This window comes from Liolophura sinensis, chromosome 1, assembly GCF_032854445.1.
Source record: "Liolophura sinensis isolate JHLJ2023 chromosome 1, CUHK_Ljap_v2, whole genome shotgun sequence".
NCBI classification, from domain to species: Eukaryota; Metazoa; Mollusca; class Polyplacophora; order Chitonida; family Chitonidae; genus Liolophura; species Liolophura sinensis.
In genome coordinates, this window is record NC_088295.1 from 89,555,700 (window position 1) to 89,582,281 (window position 26,582).

At 41.3% G+C, this 26,582-nt stretch overlaps 1 protein-coding gene across 3 annotated transcripts; it reads right to left on the reverse strand.

Moving 5' to 3' along the window:
- LOC135480466 (vang-like protein 2-B) lies at positions 1 to 26,582 on the reverse strand. Of its 3 annotated transcripts, none has more exons than XM_064760315.1 (3): positions 26,507 to 26,582; positions 4,915 to 6,310; positions 1 to 3,123 (listed from the first exon to the last, which is right to left on the reverse strand). In XM_064760315.1, the coding sequence occupies exons 2-3, from the start codon at positions 6,173 to 6,175 to the stop codon at positions 2,696 to 2,698; spliced, it is 1,689 nt and encodes a 562-aa protein (XP_064616385.1). In that variant the 5' UTR covers positions 6,176 to 6,310; positions 26,507 to 26,582; the 3' UTR covers positions 1 to 2,695. The 3 variants fall into 3 exon arrangements, with proteins under 3 accessions (XP_064616385.1, XP_064616393.1, XP_064616377.1); XM_064760323.1 differs by lacking the exon at positions 26,507 to 26,582 and adding an exon at positions 25,287 to 25,321; XM_064760307.1 differs by lacking the exon at positions 26,507 to 26,582 and adding an exon at positions 15,565 to 15,677.

A 26,582-nucleotide genomic window follows, 5' to 3' on the forward strand; every position in this document is an offset into this window, starting at 1 on the left:
AGAATGATTTAATTTGCATCTGGTACAAAATGACTGACATTTGATCTCAGAGTGGCACCTCACAGGGCAATATCTGACACCCTACAGACCACATACCTCATGTCCTAGAGTCAGTGTACAAACATTGTGTTTACATCATGATTTCCTCAACAACTGACAAACAAAAGCATAAAAATTTTAAAATGTTAAATACAATACGGAATATTATTAATACAATTAATGAGTACCATCAAAATCAAGAACGCACCAGCCAGCCTGAAGAACAGGTGTCACAAACTGAACACCTAACTTTCCAGGCTACCATCATATTTGTCCCTACTAATACAAAAAGTGAACAGATTGTGATAATTTACTTCATCAAATACTCATAAAGATAAAAAGAAATTGAACATGCATGCATAGAGATGATCTGGGAATCAGCGGTAAAGGCTGATGTTGTTGATTTGACATGGCCTCAGATAAAGTCTTCACATACAATTATGTTACAAATCACACGATACCTGGACATGAGAAAATTCTGCCAGATAGAATGACAAGCACATTTGCATATATTTGAGTGTTCTCTGCTGGCAAGTGTGTAGTTGGTACTTATGAACAACTAAGCAAGAGAAAACTGTCATCAAAAATATTCACTTCAATATAATTAGCATTAAACCACATACATGTTTTTGTTTTCATGCAGCCACTGTGTGCAAAAGAAATGTATAAGTTGCATGAAATCATAAGCACATACAGCCTCTAAAATTATGTTTATGATAGGACATATGGTTATAAAATGACACAAAACCTTTCTTGGAAGAATTTCGGAAATAAAAAAAAGAAGGCATGTAAAGTGAATATCAGTAGCACCACCAAGGCAGAAATCAACTTTGAGCTCAGTCCAAAATAACTTAGTCATGATTGAGTTCTTTCCCTTGTTGCATTGTTATCCCCCTTTGCTCAAACATATCAAAATTAGCAGGCCAAACTACATGTATATCAAACCAACACTGTTAATATAACATAAGTCCAACACACATTTGTAATTCAATGAAGAAATTTGTAGAAAAATATTCTGCAGAAATAATTTATTTTCAGAAAATGAGTTCAGAAAATGAAAGGGGGGATTGTGCAAATTCTTCTCATGACAATAATTAAATAGAAGCAGTAAACCTGTCAGGTACCTCTGAAACATACGCACATCTATACTGATAACACAAGGAGAGTATCAGGTCAGTCATGCAACTCATCTACACAGTAACAGGCATTCAGACAGGCCAACCTTATATTGCAGTCAAATTTCTACACTACTTTAAAAGAACGTATTTGCTACTTTGTCATGTTTTTAATTACACATATTAATAAGGTTCAAACAGAAAAAATCATATTTTCTACTTTATGTCTCTTCAAAGTGCAAATGACTTGATATTCATTTTATTATAAGCATATGGTTTGGATGTTTTTCTAACTCTTTGGAAAACTTAATTTGATATGACCTTAACTGAAGTACACTGGCACATAAATGCTTTATACAGCAAAATGATTCAAACTGGACAGATGGTTTATACTACACGTACAACGATTTCCTGATAATGAAAAATATACTTATTATAAGATCAACTTTACATAAACGTAACTCACAAACATTGTCATTTACACTTTCCTGTACCACAACCACACAAGCGTTCTACAGGCTAAGACCATTATGTCAGACAAGACATGACCACTGCCAGTCTTCACAGAATCAAATTCAGAAAGCAACTCCAACACCATTTATTTCAAATGAGAAACCATGCAGTTTTATGTTATTCACTGATGGGGGTCCTTTTCGACTTTCAAAGTTGCACATCAATAACAACCAGTAACTTTTGAGAAAAACAGATGACAAATTCTATTATCCACTCAGTGGAGGACATTGTCTACTGTTACAATATCAGTAGTCCACCTATACACCAGCCTTCCTACATGTCCACCATGTTAAAGTTATACAACATAATCCACAACATAGTCACTCGCATCAAGAGCAATGCCATCTTCCTGAAGTACCAATGGTGTAACAAAAATAATTACATCTGCCATCCAATCTGTAATACTATGCAGTGTGTGCCCTCAGCAATTCACAAAGTATTACAGAATGCAATTTGAATTTTATACACATTGTAGATGTTGCAATGGATAATGCCTCAAAGAGAGCCCTAGATGTCCAGAAGGGTCGGAATCATGTACCGCTCCACTAGCTACCTTTGCGCACATTAGGCATGTTGTCACAACTCAGAACCCATGACATACTTGCATACCGATGACATACATGAAGGTCTGAGCCATCATGATCAGAATTCCCCAAAATATTTGGTTCCTTTCATCATGAAACAGCACACTGTAGAAACGCAACATCTTGGATCAAATCAAATGCATGCCCATTGTACGGGAAGAGTAATGGAGTTGTGATTATAGCATGTGGACAGCTTTTAACATATACATAATAGAGATCCAGACTGGCAAATAGTCTGTCCAACACTGTAACCATCAGCTAACAATATACAGTCTCAGCAGATCTTGACAGTGTTTTGTACGAAAAATATGATGAATATAACAGTGTACATGTACAATGTTGATATATTATGACCCATCCCAAGATCCCTCACTGAGCGACATCCTGGGCGTGTTGTAACCCTGATGAAGGGCTACTCCTGATTTATTTACGCAAATTCTCCCATCAAACAGATGTCTCCGAGTTCAGTTTTAAGACAAACTTGTTGTGCTTTGGATCGATCACCTCCTCTGTTAAACTGAAATGAGGAATTTTTCGCACAGTACATAATAAGGAAACGTCATTCTGTCGAAGTTGGAACACAGTTTCGTTTTCGATTTCACGGGTGAGTAGCTGATCACATACCAGTACCCATTTGTCCACAGGTTTGTATGCCTTGTCATTCCAGATCACAGCACCCTGGTTCAAGTAGCGCTCCACGAACGACTTGGGTGACATGTCATGCGCAATGCAGACGGCCAGGTGGCGTAAAACAGAATCCATGCTGTAGCGCGGCTGCTGTCTTGTAATCCGCAGGTACTTCTGGAGTGCCCTGGCCATGGAAGGGAACACTGCTTGGGCAGCTTCTGTTGGGTCCATGGGGATGGCTGGCCCTGTGAACAACCAGGAGAAGTGTGAACAATCAAGAGGAAAAATGTGAACAATCAGGAGAAGTATGAACACGAGGAATATCAACAAGTAATCACTTCATACTGTACACTCCTGCCATACACATACATCTGATGATCTGTCCATCACTGCTGTATAAGACACAGTGATATGCATAGCACAGTAACATATATAATGCATTTACATAAAACACTACTACTTATAGCTTACAAGTTGATATATGTGGCATTTGTGACACTGACAATCCATTCTTTTAAATGTAGACAAGTCCAAACGGCGATGAGTACATGTATAATACCAGAATTATGTCTAGTGATTTTACATAGACTGAATGTCCTGGGACTTTCAGACCTTCTGTACTCTTCATCCCCAGCATACATACAAATTTCACATTAGTTTTCAGATTTCATATAAGGAAATACTACTTCAGAATGGACAAAGCATTGTTGTCTGCATGTTGACCTCAATATGTTGACTTCAGCAGTACTGAGCTCCACATGCACTAAGTGTTTTGTTGTCCATGTACAGTACAGACTCCATGTGGAACTGGTTAGCAGCCCTGACCTAGCAGATATATCCTGACCATGTGGATGGTGTGTTCCACAAATACCAAACTGTCCCTACAGAGCCCCAGCCTTACCACCAGTAGCCAGCTCAGACTGTACCATGGGCCAATGCGAGTGGGAAACTGAGCACACAAACCTTCATTACGCCCATAATCCAGAAAATATCTACAGCTGACAGGCAGTTTGGACAGCCATCCAGCATTTGTGTGCTTAGTGAACCCAGCATTAGTCTACCATATGTCAGCCAAATGTCCATATTAATCTAATTTGGACACACAGATCTATGGGAATGTGGTATTAACTAAACTTAATAAATGGTTATGAGGTTAACAAGAGAATAGTATTGTCAATATATTATTTTCAGCTTAGCTAGCTACTCATACAGAGAAGCCCTCAATGCCCACAGATAACAGCAATGCTGAGTTTTTATAAAGTCTTCATACAAAACAATAACCCAACCCAGCTCCTCTCTCATTAATGGAAGAACACTACCCGACAGCTCACACATTTACAAGTAACAATGACTTGTGTAGTCAAAATTCACACACTCTCCTGTTAAATGCAGCAGCAAAATAGTAAACTAGAAATTTTGTCAGATTGAGTTTTAGGACTGTATAACACCCACGGCATGTACACAATATTCTTTTGATGTCAGGAAAATTACCAAAGTGTTTATAAAGCAGACATAGCTACACGCTGATTACCAAAGCACTCAATACCTTCCTTCTGACACTTCCAAAGCAAATTTCAAATCCTAACCAAAACTGTCACAATGTCATACTAGATTGTGCATATTTCAAATAAAATCCAAAACTGTCAATGTCACGCTAGATTGTGCGAATTTCAAATCCTACCCAAAACTGTCACAATGTCATGACAGACTGCGCAAATTTCAAATTCTAACCAACACTGTCACAATGGAATGCTGGATTGGGCAAATTTTAAATCCCATCCAAAACTGTCATAATGCACGCTACATTGTGCAAATTTTAAATCCGATCCAAAACTGTCATAATGCACGCTAGATTGTGCAAATTTCAAATCCTACCCAACACTGTAACAATGGCATGCTAGATTGTGCAAATTTCAAATCCTAACCAAAGCTGTCACAATGTCAAGCTAGATTGCATATATTTATAACGGCACCTACGTGGAAGAACCTCCTCATTTCATGTGTTTAACATATAGACACTTAATAGATCCGCCTACCTTGCTCTTCTTGCATTCGTTTGATGTGAGTGAAGGCCTCATCTGAAGCTACGATGAGACGTGCTTTCCGTTTCCGTACCCTCCTCTCATACTCCTGCTCTTCGTAAAACCTATCATTGTGACTAGCATCTCGTCTACGTGCAGCTGCTGCAAAGACAGCCCGCGATCGCCCCTGGGGTGGCTCCCCTGGGGCAGGCGGGTTCACCCCATCCACATTGTAAAACTTAAATCCAGTCATCTTGGAGGAGCGGCTGCGGGGTAAGTTATCCAGGTATTGGTTATAGACATGGAAGTCCCGGTAGTATTGCTCTAGGACCCAGACGGCTGCTCGCTGGATGCTCAACACACCCAGGTTATAGTTCCTACTCTCTCCGTCTGGAGAACGCACCACCTTTATGGTGAACTGAGGCTGAAGCTGGCGAATCTCCAGCAAAATGACAGCCAGGTAGTGAATGAACAGCAGTGCGTCCACCAATGACACAGCAAACATTACAATACTTTTGTAGTCTGTCATTTTCTCCTTAAAAATGCGGACACCATAGAACAACCAGAAGGCAAATGTGAGAACAAACACGAGAAAGAGCACCAAGGCTCGAAACACAAACACTCTGGGCATTGTTGACTTCGGTCGCCGGAAAAACAAAGCCAGAGCTCCGAGAAGTAAAATCAATAACTTAAAAGCAAAACTGATGAGGAGTCCTTCACAATCGGGGAGACAGACCCCCGTAGACCAGTTGTCTATGCCCAGCTTAGGTAACACTACCATGATAATGGGAGAAACAAATCCAAACATACTGAGAATGCCAGCCATGATCGTACCAAAGTACTGTGTGCACTCAAATCCCACACGAACATCCATGTCTTTTTGGAACTTGTGCATGTCCTCCACAGAAAACGCGGTTTCGCTGGTGTTGCCAGTGATGGCGGTGGTGTTGTCGCCCCAGTTGTCATCCTGAGGCAGGATCTGCACCTCAATTCTCTCCTCTTCTGTACCGGGGATCATCTCATCCCCAGAGACGTTTCCTGGCGCTTTGATTGTCACTGACCGATCGTCACGGTCACGGTCACGATCTCGATGGCGATCTCGATCCATGCTGCGATTGCGGTACCCGCTGTGTCCACTGTGCGTGCTGTGACGGCCTACGCTGTCGCGGTTGTTGTGACGGTGGTGGTGACGGCTGCCATGACTGCGGTGAGATGGGGCTTGTGATCGCTCTGATCGTTCACTCCGTCCAGAACGCACTGATTCAGTCCCGTCCATTACGACTGTGGCCGCGTGCGGTCACAGACAAATTAGGCACGATAAAAACTGACACACTGGCACTCGCCAGGTAAATCCAGCTGCACAGGTATCTTACACGATGCTTCACCACAGGATTTGTAAACCTTCCCAAACCTGGAACATACAAAAAACACAGAGGTAAGTATGAGGTAAAGAGCCATCTGGCTATGCAACATGCTGCTACACCGACATGTGTGACAAGTATACACACATCAGGAGGGGATATTGGTTCAGACAGGTGACCGTCCACATGGATGTACCCTCCTGTGCCACAGCCAGACACCTCGTTACAGCACCCTGACAGTACATCCATAAAGCAGACATATGGAGATACCCTCCTGTAACCAGAAAGAGCTGATGACCCAGGATGTAAGGCATTAGTCTAATTTGTCTGGTCAGGCTCAGCTCTTCTGTCAGTGTCCTCAGACAAACTGGGAGTATTGCGTGAATACAGACAGATCAATACTTCTGACCAGCTGATAAGACCACTCAGCAGTGTGGTGTGAGGCAGAGAGGGTTGCCACAGGCATTTTTAGGTCAACACCTTGTAACAGCTCTATGGTCATTTTCTCCAGTCACAGGTATCTACACATGACCTTTTCAGTTACACTTTACCCCTGAACTGGGCACCGATCTCTTGTTCACAGCAGTTGCTTTCCACCATAGAAACACCCTCAAAATTTTAAAAGCCGAGTATATGCTGTTATCAACATGTATACGTAAGGGATATGCAGTAGTTAAATGAACACCATGTCAGTCCTTGCTCACTGTTGTACAAATCTGTCATTCCATCTACCCACCCACTACTTCCCCAAACTCCCCCCCACTTGGGTACACCATGATACACAGCAATCTGAACAGTCAGGGTTCTAATCCAATATGCTCCTATAGCACAAGGAAAGTCACAAATGTATTAAGGAAGGGTCAAACTCATATATATATGCATCAATATTTCAGTCTGTTCTTGTGTCTAGATATATGGTTTATTGTCCCAGACATGTTCTACAGCCATGTGGGCTGCTAAACATGTATAAGTGTGGTGATGTATGACATAGCCCTGAGTGGTGAGAGGTTTATGGGCACCCTTCCTGTTCCTGGCAGACTCCTGTAAACACACAAAAATCCCCTGTCCCACCCCCACCCCTCGTATCCTCAATAATCCAGCTCACTTCAATCAGCACCAACATTAGCTCCCCACTAGGTTCAAACCACAAACAGGTTTATGACTGGGGCCACCAACACCAGGGACCCACTGGGGCAGAACACCCTAGACCAATGAATTGCAAGAGTTACCCTTGGCCTAACAACAGGGGCCACTTTAAGACAAGAACCTCTTGAAACTTCTCTTGGCAGCTGACACTGACTTGGGGGGTCTGTCCCAGCCACAAAGAAAGGACCAGATTTCTGTATTGCAGAGAATCCGTCCACCAGAACAGTTAGGCTAATGTTACGATGGAGTTCTAGGTATTGGAACATAATCAATAATGCATCCTTAATGATAACTACAGGCTAAAAGGCTGATGTGTTTTTCAGCAATCAAAACTAACAGTAGAGCAAGCTTAATTTGTACATTTCATACATAATCTTGACTACAGTTTACATGGGACAATGGAGTGAAGTTCTCTTTGCAGTTCATAGGTAGCACTAATCAACTGTATTGCCATGGAGCTGCAGGTTTCTGCTCCTCGTCTATTGACCAAGGCTGCTTCCAATAGGCATGTCAAGGAAAATGGCTGTGTGTGTGAGGTCTACAGCATACACATACCCACGACACTTACTCTGGCATTACCTGTCATGTTGAGCAGGTAACAGAGACATGTTTTCTGTTGACAAGTGCTTTGAAAACTGTGAAGCCAAATTTGTTACACCTGATTCTATGACAACATGTGGATCGAACTCCATTAAAAAAATATGCTAGAAATGCATGCAGTTATAATGAACAGATCTTTCCTCAACTCATTAAAATGGTACATATGTCTGGTTCAAGAACTGTATTCACCTGGTTACAGAGCCAATGTTAAAGTGAAATCAAAAGACTTCTGTATTTCTGCGACTGTTGTTTGAAGTCAACTTCTAGTTATCAATATCAAGATTACAAAGATTATATCTACTTTGATGGTTTCTGCGCGATAAAAAAAAACATGCTAAGATGCCAAAACTGGAATATATGCTTTTAATTTACCATACTGATCACAGGCAGTACTAAGGCTATAAAAGACAGTATATTCACTTAGGCCTTACCTGTCCTGGTCCTATAATGTATCTCCCAGACAGGTGAACACACCTCACTAAGAATGTTTGTAACAACAACAACATCGACTGACACCTTGACAACTGACAAAGTACTACATTCATTTTCTGTCAAAAATGGACAAATCTTGTCTGTTATCCATCAATCAAACAAATGTCTATTATTCATGTTCTTCCTGCCCTGAGCAAATGAGGGAGAAAGGAATTGGGTTATCAAACCCCTTGTCTATCAAGCAAAGGGCCTGGGAGTGAGGAGCAGAAATGGGCCTGTGAAAGGTCTCCTACTACAGCCCTATACAGAGGAGAAGTCAGCTGAACAACTGAATATTAATAAGCCATGAGCACTTTTCAAAACAAAAGGGACATTCAGTTGTTCAGCCACTTGGCCTGACAAGTGCTTTTGTCAGAGCTGACTCGACAGAATTGGGTCTGCTGGAAGAGATAGGGGCTGCCACTCCAGCAGGCGAGCCTGGCTGGCTAGGGGCTCACAAGGAGTTATAGTCTGTCTCAGAACTAAAGGTAGACAAACAATCCGGACAATACTCTCAGGCTGACACTGGCGAGTCTCTGTCAGTTGACATTCACAAACACAACCTATTTTAACCCTCTTACTAAGTGTAAAAATTTAATATACACTACTGCATTTCAGTAACAAGCTATTCGCAATCTGTCCAGCAGCCGCGCACAGATGCAGCAGATCTCTAACGCCAGTACCTTTAAACTATCTGGACAAACAAATATACAGTTTTGTTCACCAAGTTTGCACTGTGTGCAGAAATAATTCAAAAAGCACAAAACAAAACTGTCACACAGTGCACCAATCTTCCAAAATGATGTAGATGTACATGTATGTATACTACACCACTGATCTCATATGAATTCAAACATAGAGCCACATATATGGAACAAATTAGACTAACTTGTGTACAGTTTACATTCATGTTTAGTAGTAAGTGAAAAATATGTGTTATCCTTCAAGCAACTGCTATAGGTGAATGTGAATTGTGAAGCGCCTTTAAATGTCTTACTCCATACAACTTTATCTTATCTGTGCAGGTACATGCAGGTAGAAAACTGAAATGCTACCCTGAAGCAGATATTACAGACTACTCATTTCTTAAAAAGAAACCTCATTAATCAAATGTCAGAGAGGAAAATTCATTTGTCAATCAGCCAGTAGTCAGTCAATCTACCATTCAATACACTGCTCTAGGCTAAAGACAGTTTCTGGCCATACAACACTAATTAATCACCAAGGACTTAACGATTCCCCTATCCCATGGTGCACTGGACCACCATTCACGCCAGGCTACCTAGACCAAAAAATACCAATACATTGCTCTAGGCTAAAGACAGTTTCTGGCCATACGACGCTAATTAATCACCAAAGACTTAACGATTCCCCTATCCCAAGGTGCACTGGACCACCATTCACGCCAGGCTACCTAGACCAAAAAACTAAATCTGCTCTTTCAAAACATTAATTAGATTACAGGTCTTATAGACAGGTGTATTAACAGGAAGGTGTGTAGTGTGGAGATTAAGAGAGACTATCTAGTCTGCCTTCAGGCGGGCAGACTGTTTACCATAATTACGGGTAAGTCAGTTAACAGGTAATGACAGGCTATGCCCACTATTCGCAAGGGGCTGTACAAATATACAAGACATCTTAAACTTACCCCTCTGTTCTCATGAAATATTCATTCTATTCTGGGCATAATAAGTAAAATTATGTTTGAAATAAAGCACTTAACCACCTCATTTTAACTGAAGGCAAATATTCTTCAGGGGCACATCAACTTTCTCACAGGTGTGCAAGGCTACAGGTGAAGGCCGGTGGTGATGTTCACAGTAATGGTGTTGACTTACTGAACTCAAACTGAACTGTTTATGTCTAAAAGACAGCTACACAGCAGAAGGAAACTGGCAGAGAAAAGCCCCCAAGGCTGCATGTATATCAAACATGTGAGACAGCAAAAAGTCCAGTCAAGTTTCTTCAGAGGGTATATTTTTGAAAACTGTCGAACACTACAAATGCAATAGATCATACTTTCTTTGAGAAAACACTTTACACTATGAAATATGATTAACATCGATCAATTGCTCGTGGCATATTTATCAGATCATTGTTAAGCTATAGCTAACACCTTCTTTTAGTGCCGGTGTATTTTTATCTGTCCTATACACTATAAATGCATCAGTGGTGTGCCGACATGTTTAGTTTTCTTCAAATCCTCCACGTTGTGCGGTCTAAATTCCTCAAGAAAAACAGTCCACAGCACACAGGCTACCCGAGGTTTAAATACTCAATTCATATTCAAGAGTAGCTAATACTCCCTAGGTCCAAGACAACTACACTGCACATGTGCAAGGAATATGTAATGAACGACTGACGAAGATAGATATGTAAGATGACAAACTGAGGCCAAAAAAACAAACGTTAACTAATAAAAAATATATGGACCCTCACACAGAAACAATGAATATTCTGTACCCATACGTGTCATCACACAAAGAGGGCAAAACTGCCTCCAGATATACACAAGTGTTTCTTCTGCTCACACTGGCCACCATGAAGCACAGATTACAACATGTACATGTTGATGTACATCTTCACGGAGGGCTTTGCTGGCCCGAATGGTTAAACCACTGGCTCGCTGTATCTATCAAGCCATTGACTGATGAAGTCTTGTGCTCAGACCCAGCTATTGCTGTATCTATCGGGCCACTGACTGATGAAGTCTTGTGCTCAGACTCAGCTCTTGCTGTATCTATCGAGCCACTGATTGATGAAGTCTTGTGCTCAGACCCAGCTCTTGCTGTATCTATCGGGCCATTGACTGATGAAGTCTTGTGCTCAGACCCAGCTATTGCTGTATCTATCGGGTCATTGACTGATGAAGTCTTGTGCTCAGATCCAGCTATTGCTGTATCTATCAAGCCATTGACTGATGAAGTCTTGTGCTCAGACCCAGCTATTGCTGTATCTATCGGGCCATTGACTGATGAAGTCTTGTGCTCAGACCCAGCTATTGCTGTATCTATCGGGCCATTAACTGATGAAGTCTTGTGCTCAGACTCAGCTCTTGCTGTATCTATCGGGCCATTGACTGATGAAGTCTTGTGCTCAGACCCAGCTCTGGCTGTATCTATCAAGCCATTGACTGATGAAGTCTTGTGCTCAGACCCAGCTCTGGCTGTATCTATCGGGCCATTGACTGATGAAGTCTTGTGCTCAGATCCAGCTATTGCTGTATCTATTGGGCCACTGACTGATGAAGTCTTGGGCTCAGACCCAGCTATTGCTGTATCTATCGGGCCATTGACTGATGAAGTCTTGTGCTCAGACCCAGCTCTTGCTGTATCTATCGGGACACTGACTGATGAAGTCTTGTGCTCAGATCCAGCTCTGGCTGTATCTATCGGGCCACTGAGGTCTTGTGCTCAGGTCTAGCTCTGGCTGTTTCAACTGACGCTTTAAAGCAAGAGTTTTCTCAGCCACCTGACATGGTTAGTGATTTACACCAGGCAGTGGTCTCCTCCACCCACAAACTGGACAGTGGATATTCCCAAATCATGTTAAAGCAAATTTATTGAATACCTGTGTCTGTGTCAGCGAAACACCCTCACTCCCACTTCAGAAAATATCTCCACAGGTCCCCCATTCACAAGATAATAAAGCTGCAGCCAATGTGATAACTGATGTCAATGGGAATATAATTTTTCTATGATGAACTGGATACAAGGTTGGTGCACACTATTAACACTTTGTATTGGCAGGTAAGCTGGTAATGGATGAACAGGTACTGTTCCCCTAACCTCAAGGTAGACTATTATATGACTGGTGTATGAGTTACATTGACAGTGATGATCATGTCTTCCAGGTGAATACCTACATCCTTATCTCCAACCAGACGGCCGATTAAGTATGTCAAACCAATCTGAACATGTTTAATGTATTAAGCCTGAACAGGTTTTTCACTAACCATGGGTATGCATTCATAAACAGACACACTTGTTAATGTTTCGCAGAAACATTTTTATTAAGATGTGCAGAAAAGGAAGCTGCTTTGTTTGTTCAGAACCTGTTTTGTACCTGGCTATATGTAATAATTTATCAAGATGTAATTATGATAGTTCACTTGTACACACGCACATAGGGGGGGATTTTACTGGACTTGAACCATAGTCAAAGATCGCCAGGTAAGAATCACACCCATGACAGCAATGAGACGAACTTCATTTGATAAAGTCTAATAAAGCCCCTGATAACCATCAGTACTTACATTCACCTCAATGTAACTGGCTCAATCATTCCAGATTCTCTGTTATCATATAGATGCCCCCTCCTGACAAATTAAGCATGTATTTTTATCTCCTCTTAACACTATAACCACAACCAAACGGCAATCAAGGCTGATTAAGTAGCAGGACCTAATAACCAAAGTATAATTTAATTGCCAACTTCATTTCATGCAAAAAAAAAAAACATTAACAATGTAAGAGAAGGCCTGGAAATGAAGTCATCAGGGCCTTTTCCTTAACTGATAACCTGGAAATTAAGAAATATGAAGGAAAAGGCAGTATATCAAAAGTTGATGCATATATATTACCCGTGCATGGAAGGATTGGACATGCAGCCATGCATGTGAACAGGAAGTTTACAACATTTTCATCTCAGCCTCTGGCATCCCAGTCATTCATACAGTCAACATATAGCTACAAGAGTTCTCATATCATAACTGTACAGGTGACTGAAATACAAGACAACCCCACACTGGCCTCTGTGGAGAGTGTCTGCCCACCTGATCCTGGGTGTGACGTTACCAGATCTAACTATGGAGAAATGAACCCCTGGTCTGAACCTGTATGTCAGATAATGCAAAGTGTTGGCTAATTTCATTATCCCACTAAGGCTAAGTGAGATGGCAAACAATGACAGCTGAATTCCTTTGATGAAAGCTGCAATATCATGGTCATGTAACATGGTTTTTAGAGTGGAAAAGTTTCAGTCCATGCAACTTTGTCCTCATGTATTATAAGCCTAACCCCAAGAGAAGTCTTACCTGGGGCTATCAAATTGGCATTAAGCAGGGATAAAGTGAGTTTAGATGGTCAATACAAAGGCTGGGTTTCTCACAGTCATCACTGTACATCCGTCACATATGGCCAATTGACCAGTTGTTCTCTTGGATAGGCCACATTCACACGTTTATCCCAGTATGACAAAGACCTCAATAGGGCTCTGTCTTCACCAGTGCAATGACAAATTGGGGGACTGTAAACCAGGTTCTCACAGCGTCATATCTACCTGTGCCTGGTTAAATCTCGCCAGCACAGCCTACAGCAGGTATACGCACTGACACTAACCCAAGCCTGTTCCCCCAGGTATGAATTTAATGTCCAGACCAGGTGGTAAGGCATTGTGATGATCTGCCTGAGCTAAGCTGTGCATATAGATAAAATCAACTTAATCTTCATCAGGGCATTTTGTCTTTGTGTCCATGCTCTGCTCATGCATTTAGCACAGAAAGGGGAACTGGTGACCAGTTGAACGACAACAATGAAAAAGCCTTGTTTCTACACTGTTTGTAGTGTAAAATCCCCAACCCTATACCCTTCCTAAAACCAACACACTATGACCAAGTCCCTTACCCCCAACCCATGTAGTATAAAAGCAGCCTTTTCAAACACACTGCCAAAAGCTGGCTGTTTAAAAACTGTGAACAAACCAATCAAAACCAGTCATTCATGAATTATGCATCTACAACAATACATAATTCATTTGCATGTGAATGTGGCAGAAAAAACAAGCAGCCTATATGTATCTTTGATGTAGCTTTGAAGCATATGCTTACATAACCCACACATGCTACATGTACACTGTATGTAACCTCTGCTACCCATGTGGCTATCATTTCTTATTGGTACTTCCTACAAATCCAATCACTTCCATCATCAAGGAATGTCACATCATCATGCCGTGAGGATTTGAATGACTCACATTTTGGCCTTCATACTGCCAATAACACGGCACCATAAACACTGAGCTAGACGTCAGAAATAACTCCTCCTAACCTTGATAAATATGAATCCCAAATACAATCAGCAATGTGCATGTGTACAACATACAAGACACAGATCCAGGTATACAACTTACATGCACAATGTGTGATTATCTTTCATTCTGTATTCATCTATGGATACATTAATGTAAATATATTCCCCGTCCGCACTGTGTGCACGTGACACAGCTTGCACCAGCTGAGTATTCCATATTGTAATTTAGCTGAACAGTCAATGGAGTTGTACATGTATCATAGGTATATGGTCAGAGGCGCTGCTATCAAATCAGCCAGTATTCATGACCAAGGTTTAAATGGTAGATGGGAAGAGGGAGGGAGAGTGGGTGAGGCAAACATGAGCTTCAAACATGAGCAAGAACTGGACAGTTGGCCAGAATTAAGTGAGAGAGACTTGACTGGAACAAGTTGGTTGAGAAATCTGGATTCCAGCAGCCTTGCTGTGGACCTGCCTGGAATAAATAAGGGGTATTCTGACATGTGGAGGCTGAGTGAACTAGCCTAGCCTTCTGTCTGACTGGCCAGAACATATGGCCATGTGCCTGGCTGGGAGAGGCAGAGAGACACCAGCCTTATGCTGCGGCTTAGCCAGGCTCAGACCACAAATACTGAGTCCAATACTCACTTAAACTGTTACAATGGCCATCACCAATGGGAACACACCAGCCAAAAAGCCTTAACTCTTGGTTGCAGTTACCCCTATTAAACCTGAAGTACAACCTTGAAAGCACAATGGCAAACCTAGCTAAGGCTCCAGTCACAAATCTTGACACCTGAGCTAGGTGGGGATATATGTATGTTGCTTTACACTGCTAAGTTCACCGTTGTACGAGTGGTTCTTTCTGTATATACACAGACAGAACTTAACAGACTTGAAACACTTAAACACACCTTACACATTTAAGATATTTAGTGGAACAGTTAAATCACCGGTACCTTGCTTAATTGATACATGATCATATTTACATTACATACAAGATAACTGCATAAATAAATGAAATACAAGACATTTTACCAGCCACTCCATGTACCTACATGTATGGTCCATGATGAAGTGTTCAGGTAACATGGCTGCCAAAAGTCTAGTCATCCAGGTATGACACAGGTAGTCCCTCAGTGTGGGTCTCTTACTGACTAGTCAGGTGGCCCCAGGTGTCAGCATTACAACTCTACCTGGCAGATTTACAACATCTGCACACCTGTAAATCTCAGGTGTTCTATACACAGAGGCAGTCAGTGAGTCAAGTCAGCACCTTCAAACCTCATAATTCTGTACTGAGGCAGGCTCAGTAGACAGGAAAACAAAGTCATAAAAATATCCAACCAGAACCTAGGTGATATGCACCTCATTGTTTATCTGTCTTATCAGCACTCATTTACTTACACCACCTTCACCTGACCAACATAAAACTTAAGAAGAACATTTTGCTACCTGTGAGACATGAAACCAATCTTTACCTCAGGTGTAATAAGAAAAATTCATTAGGTCAAGGATCACCTGTTATCACTTCTGGCCTTACTGACTTACCTTGACACAAGAGATCATTCTGTACATAAACAGTATATCCAGACAAGGTGTGAGCTCTGCACTCCACCCGCAAATACATCATAAAGTTATGTCACAATCAGCCCAAAGTTAACATCAAGGAGGCACACATGCCTTAGTGTAAGCCTAACCTCCTGTACACACCTACCTAACATCTCTGAGTGAACAGGTTCCTCAGAAAGCCACACAGAGCAGTTAATAATGTGACACCTTGATTACATCAGCATATTCTTCTACCCCTCGGGCACAAAACACCCAGGTGCACTGCTATACCCTTATTATGCAAATCATCATATCGCCATGGCGACCAAACTGAATAACAACTCGCATAACCACTGATTATGTTTAAGTTGACATCTACATCAACATTTTTTTCAACAAAAACAAATTAGGTCAGAACAGGAACAGAACAATGTAGTTAAATACGAATGTACTATGACAAAAACTTGAGGCTACATATCTACAGAACATGCAGAGTTAACGTCTCTCTCCTGTCCGATCATGAGCTCACAAGAGATCAATCTGGCCAATGGCAGCTAGTATTATCTACAGAACATACAGAGTTAATGTCTCTCTCCTGTCCTACCATGAGCTCACAAGAGATCAACCTGGTCAATGGCAGCTAGTATTATCTACAGAACATGCAGAGGTAATGTCTCTCTCCTGTCCTGTCCTACCATGAGCTCACAAGAGATCAACCTGGTCAATGGCAACTAGTATTATCTACAGAACATAAAGAGTTAATGTCTCTCTCCTGTCCTATCAGGGGCTCACAAGAGGTCTACCATGTCAATGACAGCTAGTATTATCTACAGAACATGCAGAGGTAATGTCTCTCTCCTGTCCTATCATGAGCTCACAAGAGATCAACCTGGTCAATGGCAGCTAGTATTATCTCAGAACATACAGAGTTAATGTCTCTCTCCTGTCCTACCATGAGCTCACAAGAGATCAACCTGGTCAATGGCAGCTAGTATTATCTACAGAACATACAGAGTTAATGTCTCTCTCCTGTCCTATCAGGGGCTCACAAGAAGTCTACCATGTCAATGACAGCTAGTATTATCTACAGAACATGCAGAGGTAATGTCTCTCTCCTGTCCTATCATGAGCTCACAAGAGATCAATCTGGTCAATGGCAGCTAGTATTATCTACAGAACATACAGAGTTAATGTCTCTCTCCTGTCCTATCAGGGGCTCACAAGAGGTCTACCATGTCAATGACAGCTAGTATTATCTACAGAACATACAGAGTTAATGTCTCTCTCCTGTCCTATCAAGAGCTCACAAGAGATCAACCTGGTCAATGGCAGCTAGTATTATCTACAGAACATGCAGAGGTAATGTCTCTCTCCTGTCCTATCATGAGCTCACAAGAGATCAACCTGGTCAATGGCAGCTAGTATTATCTACAGAACATACAGAGTTAATGTCTCTCTCCTGTCCTACCATGAGCTCACAAGAGATCAACCTGGTCAATGGCAGCTAGTATTATCCACAGAACATGCAGAGTTAATGTCTCTCTCCTGTCCTACCATGAGCTCACAAGAGATCAATCTGGTCAATGGCAGCTAGTATTATCTACAGAACATGCAGAGGTAATGTCTCTCTCCTGTCCTATCATGAGCTCACAAGAGATCAACCTGGCCAATGGCAGCTAGTATTATCTACAGAACATACAGAGTTAATGTCTCTCTCCTGTCCTACCATGAGCTCACAAGAGATCAACCTGGTCAATGGCAGCTAGTATTATCTACAGAACATGCAGAGGTAATGTCTCTCTCCTGTCCTGTCCTACCATGAGCTCACAAGAGATCAACCTGGTCAATGGCAACTAGTATTATCTACAGAACATACAGAGTTAATGTCTCTCTCCTGTCCTATCAGGGGCTCACAAGAGGTCTACCATGCCAATGACAGCTAGTATTATCCGCAGAACATAAGACCATCTCACCATCTACAACATCAAAACCACTACAGCACTGAATCACAGCAAAAATATCCATGTTTTGATTCAATCCTAAAAAGTGTTGGCTGCATTTTCAGGATTGTTATGTTTTCACACACGCTTAATAACTGAACATATTACAAAGTCAACCACTGTCCTTTAACAACTCACTTAGATCCTATCCAATGAACCATACAACCCCGAAACTTCTAACAGAATGCACAGTGAATGACATTCTCACACTCATGTTTTCACCTGTGGACAGAGAACAGTTACTGTATTTTATCTAAAGTCTATGTAAATATACGCTTTCAGAAGGCCATTAAGGAATCAAGGAATGATACTTTTGATGTCAACAAGTCTTCTGATGAATCAAACTTCACAAAAATCTCAAGAGGCCATATAAGGTGGATGAATCAATCAGAAACAAGCAAACGTGAAATACAGCAAGTCCACATTTATCGGTGGCAAAAAAGATATACTGGATATTAAAAGCCAAAAAAATAGCAGCTTGAAGATGAAGTTCACACAAGTCTTCACTTGTTTCAAACAAAACGTGAGAGGTTCAATCAAATACATTGCTCACATTTTACCTGTCACACAAACCAGGTTCTAAAATAATATATCATTGTCATCAGTGTATCAAGGTTTAGGATTTGTAAAAACAAGATTTAATTGGCTCAGACAAATGAAGTCCATATGGAGTGGAATATGTCATTCAAAACTTCCAACACTGATACAGAAATGTTGACAGACTCCCATGAAACAAAGTGTCTCTAAGCTGGCAACATGTTTTAAAAATCTTCAAAGAAAGAAAATTGCCCTTCAAAACTTCTCATCAATGCTGTTGGACTTTAATGAGAAAGTCTGACAGAAAATGAGAAAGCGTTTGATGTACTTGACAAAAACAATGCCCTGGCAAATGTGCATGCCCTTACAGACATGAGGTGTACACCTCAGTGTGAGGTATAGATGAGGTGTACACCCCATCTATATTATCTGAGGTTTAATGTACCTCAAGTACACCCCAGCGATATACCTATATCTCAGATGTACCCCAGGAAAATAAACTCATCCTAAGGTGTACCTCAGGAGCATTTTTTAAACACCAGGTAATGTACGTCAAATACATCTCAGGAACTTTAAAAAAACCAACATTTAGAACATGTACTCAGGTACATCTCAGGAACTTTGAAAGTTAAAAAAAGTAAATAATGTACCTCAGGTACACCTTGGAAACTTTTAGAGTTTTGCGTTATAATTCAGTGGTCATGTACCTCAGGTACACCTCAGCTTTAAAACAAGAGATAACATTTACATTTCACTTCAAACAAAATTGGTGAGTACAAAATTAAAAATATTTTTGTGTGAAAGAAAAATGTTTACTAAATACATATAAGTCTTTGTCTCGCCCTATATTGATTTTCCATTCAGTGTGCAAATACTGACCAATCATAGAGCATGCATATATTTACCCCTGATTACTCCAAGATGGCTGCCCTGAAGAAAGTGCATATATATTTCAGGCTGCAGGAAAACAATCCAATCCCAAACATGTTTGGGCACATCAACAGTTCTAAAAGGCATAGAAAAGGAGTAGCACTCAATTTAAATTTTCAAACAGCTAGAAAGCCTCATGTGAATGTATGTCACTGTTGTTGTTGTAAGTAAGCAGAGATACTGTAAAGAAAGAACAGCATGCACTTACAAACTTACTTCAATTTATCTACAATTCATACAGCCAATATATGAGTGTTTTGAGCTTGTTTCCTATCAAAATAAAAGTGAAAACAGTATACATGCACCTAGCCTATATGCATGCGCCTCAGCTATACCTCAGATACACCTTCGGCATCATATTTTTATCTAATATTTACAGGGTACACCTCCACTGAGGTATCCTATAGGTGTACTTGAGGTACTATTTTGCATAAATTAGATACACCTCAGCTCAGACATGCTACACCCCAATGGTACACCTCAGATGTACCTCAAGTATATCTCAAGTACACCTTATAAGGGTAAGGGTGAATAAGTCAGTGTCCTAAAAACACACGAAATTAGACATTTCTGAGTCAGAGGGTCAACACTATATGGGGCATTTAACACTATTCCATGAAAAATTTGGAATAAACAATGCAAATGAAGTAAGCAGGCCACATGCAAGATTAAATACGGAATGATGTGGAGGTCTATCTCAGGATCCAAGTAAATATGCTAACATAGAAATGTTATTCAACTTTAAAAGTACATCTTCCCTTGTTCCTTCAAGCAACCTCTCATTGGCCTATGGTATGTAATAAGACTGCACAAAGGTGGAAAGCTGAAAATATGTGACAGACTTCTAAGCCCTGGTAAGAGGTTACGCAAGGTTTGACTCTGTGCTATTCAACACTCACCTGTGGTCAGTGGATTGTTTGGGAAGGTGTAATTACATACCTGTACCCACACCTGACCACCCAGGGTTACAGAAGAATGCCAGTGACATCCCAGAGATGCAGTGATCTCATTACTACAAACCCCCAACTGACACCTGGATTACAAAGACGGGAATCTGTCAATGTGCTGACTTAGTATGAAAGGTTACCAGAAAACATACACATGGTTGGTCTAAAGCAATTATCTACAAACCAGGGTGTTATTCACTGTGACATGCTGAGCAAACAGATAGACTATACGAGACATTAGAGGGTACATCTTGCCTTTATACACATCATTTATACCATGAAGACATTGTAATATACAAGAGACACATTCAGGCTTTGTGAGACCTATGAGCAGAGCATCCCACTAAATTGAAAGTACCCAGTCATAAAGGTTGTATACTACGTATCAGTCCAGAGCTATTCCCCAGCCCATTTGTAAGGTAGAGTGCCAAAGAAAACACAAAACTTGGCAAACACAACCTGACATAGAGACCTCTCTTATCAAGCCAGCTATTAAATAGGGGTATCATACGCCAGGCAAAGTGGCAGCGATCACTCACCTTTACCCAGCCTTATCAAATCCTGTCTGACAAAAAAACTGTATTCAGAAATGGACATCATACAGATTCTCGTACAATGGCATGGATACCTATCATTTTCCTTTCAAGAAACCTCATTTTCTAGCCAAAAGAGTTAAAGAGAAGACAGAGAGAATTCCTCTGGTCATCACTACATAAAAAAGCAGATTTTTTTTTATTCTGAATGATATATAGGGATATCCAGTGTCACTCTCATACAACTGAGCACTTATAAAAACATCCAGTGTCACTCTCATACAACTGAGCACTGACAAAAACATCCAGTGTCACTCTCATACAACTGAGCACTGACAAAAACTGACAGCACGGGCACATGTCCAGCTCTCAATTTGACATTTATATAAACTCTGTTCAGAACATGAAGGTTAATTCCTCCAGTGCTTGTCCAGCAGCATGCAAATACAAAATCTCAATAGTGCTGCACATGTCTCCTGCCCTTGTTCAGCTAGCCATATCTGGTCTGACTGGGGAGACTTGTCAGACTTATCATGAACTACATCACCCTAGGGAACACAACGTCTCCTAGCATGCACGGTGGCAGAAGCAGCCTTTGCTTGACCACTTGTTTCCTGGCTTATGCAGAATCAGTTACAAAGAAACAACCAGCTAACTTTCATTCCCTATACGCTAATAATCCATGTCTCAGTACAAATGTGGGAGCGCAAAATTTCTGGAGGGTTTGGGGAATTGTTCTCCGGCCACTGTTTGTATTTAAGGACATACCTTCTCCTGCATGTAGAATTCCAAACAAGGCCTACAGAAGAGGGTTTTTTTCTCTGGACTCATCTTGGATGTGACCCAGTGTACAGGGCTACGAGCACATAGAGACCTGTATGCCAAGCAGCGAGTCATGTACATAGCTCCACTTGGGGAGATTTATCCCTCCTTAAACAACACCCTTTTCATCAGGCTTAAACCATATCACCCATAAATCGCAGGGTCCTGTCAAGTTTTTACAAACTCAGGATAAATCTGGAGAGACAGTGAAGCTTTAAAATGGCTGCTTCTTCAATGGCCACTTTGTCTCATTGTCAAAGAAAGTGAAAAAAACAAAACAAAACAAAAACAAAGGATGACAGGAAAGTAGATTATCTACAGTAAATTCGTTGGTGTATGGAAGACAATCTAATGACACAAATAAGAGGTAGGCCACATGAGAAAATTTGTCTTCATTCAACTAACCAATAGATTCCCATTGTGGATGTTTTATACCCTTATTTGGTCATAAACTATGGGGAATTTCCTTCTGCCCTTGACGCAAGTCTGCCTCAAGAATTACCCCCTATAACCATGATTGAGAGGCCTTTTCCGGGTGAGCACACACTAGCCTTTACAAACCATGAACTGGTGACATCACACCCACATTACAAACCTCAACCATTGAAAATGTTTCAACAAATTACTATCCCTGGGATTCACGAAAGAGGCAGAAAAAGAAATCCATTTTAGTTGCTTGCAACAATTGCTCTAACTGGGTTATGGGGTTGTGGCAACGTAACCATGGCAACAGTAATAGTTGAATCATTGGGAGCAAAGTGGAGCGTCGCTCTTAAGACGGCTAATGGGTTTGTCAGGTGAGTCATCTGTTAGCGGACTAATGAAGGGGAAGACGACTGGATCTGTCCGCAGGTACAGCTGTCTGTAGGCACTGCGTCATCCTGCTGCACCATGACTGGATGGCCTCAGCTGGACAGCCACAGGGTAACCCCCCTTCACTCTTACTGACAGTGATGACACAATCTGTCCACTCTGAAGTCCTGACCCCATGACCCATACCCTAATTCATGGTGCTCATCACATATCATCACACATGCGGCTACTGTGTCACATTTGTCATTGTCTTCTAGATTCTGTTAAAAAGAAACCATAATGCCCTTCTGTCCTGTTTTTCACCACCGCATCATGCATGGCTGATGGGAACAACTCGCAACACTGCGTTTAGTGAAATCAATAGGCCATGTTTTTGAAAAATGATCCCTTGAGTTTCCAAATTGCCATTACGTCCCGGGCCTTTCCAAACAGTTTCTGGTGAATTATTCATAGATATGCTCTGTGTTACCACGCTCCAAACACACGGTGGCATCATGTCTATACACAGATGCAGCACAGGGGAACCTGGTAAGAGGCATGTTGTGAGGATCACATCTAGTCATTGTGATGGGTGACTTAGTACACAGTAAAGACAAACCTGTCATGTGCAGTGATCCCAGTACTACAGCATGGGAATGCTTCCCCATGAGAATATGCTTCAGTGACACACACAATGGCGTAAATCATGGATCAAATATGACTCACAAGTTTGACCTTGTATTGCGCCTAGGCTGGGTATATTGACAGAGTCTATAGGCTGCACGTATGCTGTAATTAGGGGCCCCGTCAAGCAGCAGAAATTGAATTAATCTCCATTAGCCTGTACATGTTATCCCGCACCCAAACAGAGGGAATAAACACAACAAAGCCAACACACCAGGGCTTTTCTGAACAAAGCTCATATTTCTCCTACCCTGAGCAGTTGCAAATGACAAGAGGAATATCTACACATGGTCTAAATTAAGGAGAATTCAATAGAACTTGGCTAATATGTCTGGAGAACTGAATACAGAGTTTTAACCTAAATCACATCTATATGTACAAAGTATACTTTAAGATATGTTAGCAGTAACAAGGCCAATAACCATAAGGAAAACTTCACAAATTTGTTGCGAATGCAAATACTCTCTGCATGACCAGACATTATCCACTCACTGCCAAAGTTAGGCCTGGGGTCAATCCCTCTCTCGATTCTTTAAAATGGAGACCACAGTTTAATACAGTCTGAAGGTCTGCTCAGTGATTTATCAAACCAAGAGATAGCTTAATCTGGTAATCTAAGTTCTCATCTCTGCTCATCTGGTGCCCAGCTGTCCAGCACAATAAATCTCCCTGTACACCATTCCTCATCTTTTCATGCATAGCTGACCAGAACTTCAATGATATCAGCTATTTCACTAACACAGTCAGAGTCTGCCAGTCAAAATCTGAACAAATCTGGGATGACCATAAACCTCACTACCACCGCAAGTCACAGTCTGGTCAAATGTCACAGAAATGTGGGATGACCAGAGACCTCAAAGAAATCTGGGATAACCAAAAGACCTCGCTTCACTACCACTCTCCACACCACAGTTGAATCAAACTTCAAGTAAATCTGCAATGAACAGAGGCCAAATCTCACTACCTTGGTCCACCCAAGACATAGTCTGGTCAAACCTCACAGAAATCTGAGATGACCATATACCTAACCTCACCACCCCAAGACATAGTCTGGTCAAGCCTCACAGAAATTTGAAATGACCATAGACCTAACCTCAACCCATCCCCTCCCCCAACTCAAGACATGAGGGGGAAATTTGAAATGACCATAGACCTAACCTCACCACCCCAAGACATAGTCTGGTCAAACCTCACAGAAATCTGAGATGACGATAGACTTAGCCTCACCACCCCAAGACATAGTCTGGTCAAACCTCACAGAAATCTGAGATGACCACAGACTTAGCCTCACCACCCCAAGACATAGTCTGGTCAAACCTCACAGAAATCTGAGATGACGATAGACTTAGCCTCACCACCCCAAGACATAGTCTGGTCAAACCTCACAGAAATCTGAGATGACCACAGACTTAGCCTCACCACCCCAAGACATAGTCTGGTCAAACCTCACAGAAATCTGAAATGACCATAGACTTAGCCTCACCACCCCAAGACATAGTCTGGTCAAACCTCACAGAAATATGAGATGACCATAGACTTAGCCTCACCACCCCAAGACATAGTCTGGTCCAACCTGACCGGAAGTGGTAATTTACCAACAAAATCACATAAAATATTCTTAAAAAAAATGTTGAATATGACACAAAATTATGTTATATATAGAATATGTAAGCTTCACTCATACAACAGACTTTCTACTGAAGTTAACAGAGAATTAGTTAGTCAAATCTCGCATGTAGATAACCGCACATCATTTCATAAGTCTGAATTGCAGTCTGAGAAAGCCTGCAGTCTAAGAAAGCCTCCAGTCTAAGAAAGCCCTGCAGATACATTGGGTGACAACAACAACCTCACAGGTCTTACATCAATTCTTACCAAACATAAAAGACCAGAACATTATGTGAAATTTAGCACAAACCAATTCTAAATTCCAGCTTATGAACCCTACTAAGCATTTCAAAAATGTGGAAACTTTGATACTCACACAATAATTCACAGCAGTAGAGGAAAAGAAAAAAAACATGACAGCCTCCTGCAAGGTTCATAAAGTTTAGCTTTCTTCAGATTCCCAAGAAAAGCAGATTTACACCAAATAAACATAATCTCTCCCATCTACTTTTAACCTCTCCTCTTCCATCAACCTCCTACTGGCACAAGGCAATTATTCTTGATGTATCCTGGGCAGAGAACGAAAATTAACTGAACAGCCCTGCAAAAAACACTGTGGTAGTAAGGAGCAATGGTACAAGCTCAACATTAAAGGGGTTTCCATCTGCAGCAGTGGCAGTTTCCCTCCAGTACCCCAGGCACATCTGGCATGGGTTAAGTCTCCAGCAGGGTGACTAGGTGATCACTGCATAACACAGTCCCTGCTCAGATAAGTGTACATCTCTGGTCCAAAAATTAAACCTGCATACAGGAGACTTCAGTCTTCTTTCTGTAGCTGGTTACCCCAAGGGTATGGATTGGGGGAGGGAGAAACAGAGAGAGATAGAGAGAGCAGTGTTTGGTACACAGTGATAATGGAGAAGACAGCCAGTCCTGGGACGGCTTGGGCTCAGCAAGATTACAACTACCCCTGTACAGCTCACCTTACTGATGGCTAGGGAATATATAATGGCAGGCAGGGGTGGAGATACAAGGGCAATGAAGCTTTGGGGAAAACCTGTCTGATACTCCAGTACACATGTTCAAAGTTACATGGCACAGCTGAAGGGTCTATGTTTACAAAGAACATCCGTCTCCTGTTAGCTTAACACAGAACACCTTCCCTTCTTACATATTCTATTCCCCAAAAAAAGTTTCACTGTATGAAAATGTAATTAAACCTTATTAACATACGTGTACACCTGATACAAATGTGAACAAAAACAACATACAACCTTTCACATACAGCTGATGAAAGGCTGACTGTGGAATATATTTGGAAGCACAGTACATCTAGTAATTGCATGCATGTTAAACTTATCAGCAAACTTTTAAATATTTTATTTAAACGGATCAGATTGATAACAGATTTAGCTGAACTACCACTGCCATTGGCACATTCTGCACATACATACAATCAATCTGTGATCAGGGCATGCTTTATAAATCAGGGACAATCCTTTTCTGATCTGGTTGACGAATAGCAATCCTGTTCATTGTAGCTTTACAGTATCTATGAGTGAATGTATCAGAAGTCGTTAACGCTTCTGTACCTACCTTTTTCTGGACAGTTAAGTCAAGCAGGTAAATCCTCACAACTACACTCTTCTACTTGATCCACAGCTTCTGAACA

Bases quoted from the DNA above. Each gene is read 5' to 3' on its own strand.
- LOC135480466 (XM_064760315.1), bottom strand. From the start codon at position 6,175: ATGGACGGGACTGAATCAGTGCGTTCTGGACGGAGTGAACGATCAGAG. The intron at 3,124-4,914 runs GTAGGCGGATCT...GGTTGTTCACAG, and splicing joins ACGAATGCAAGAAGAGCAAG to GGCCAGCCATCCCCATGGAC.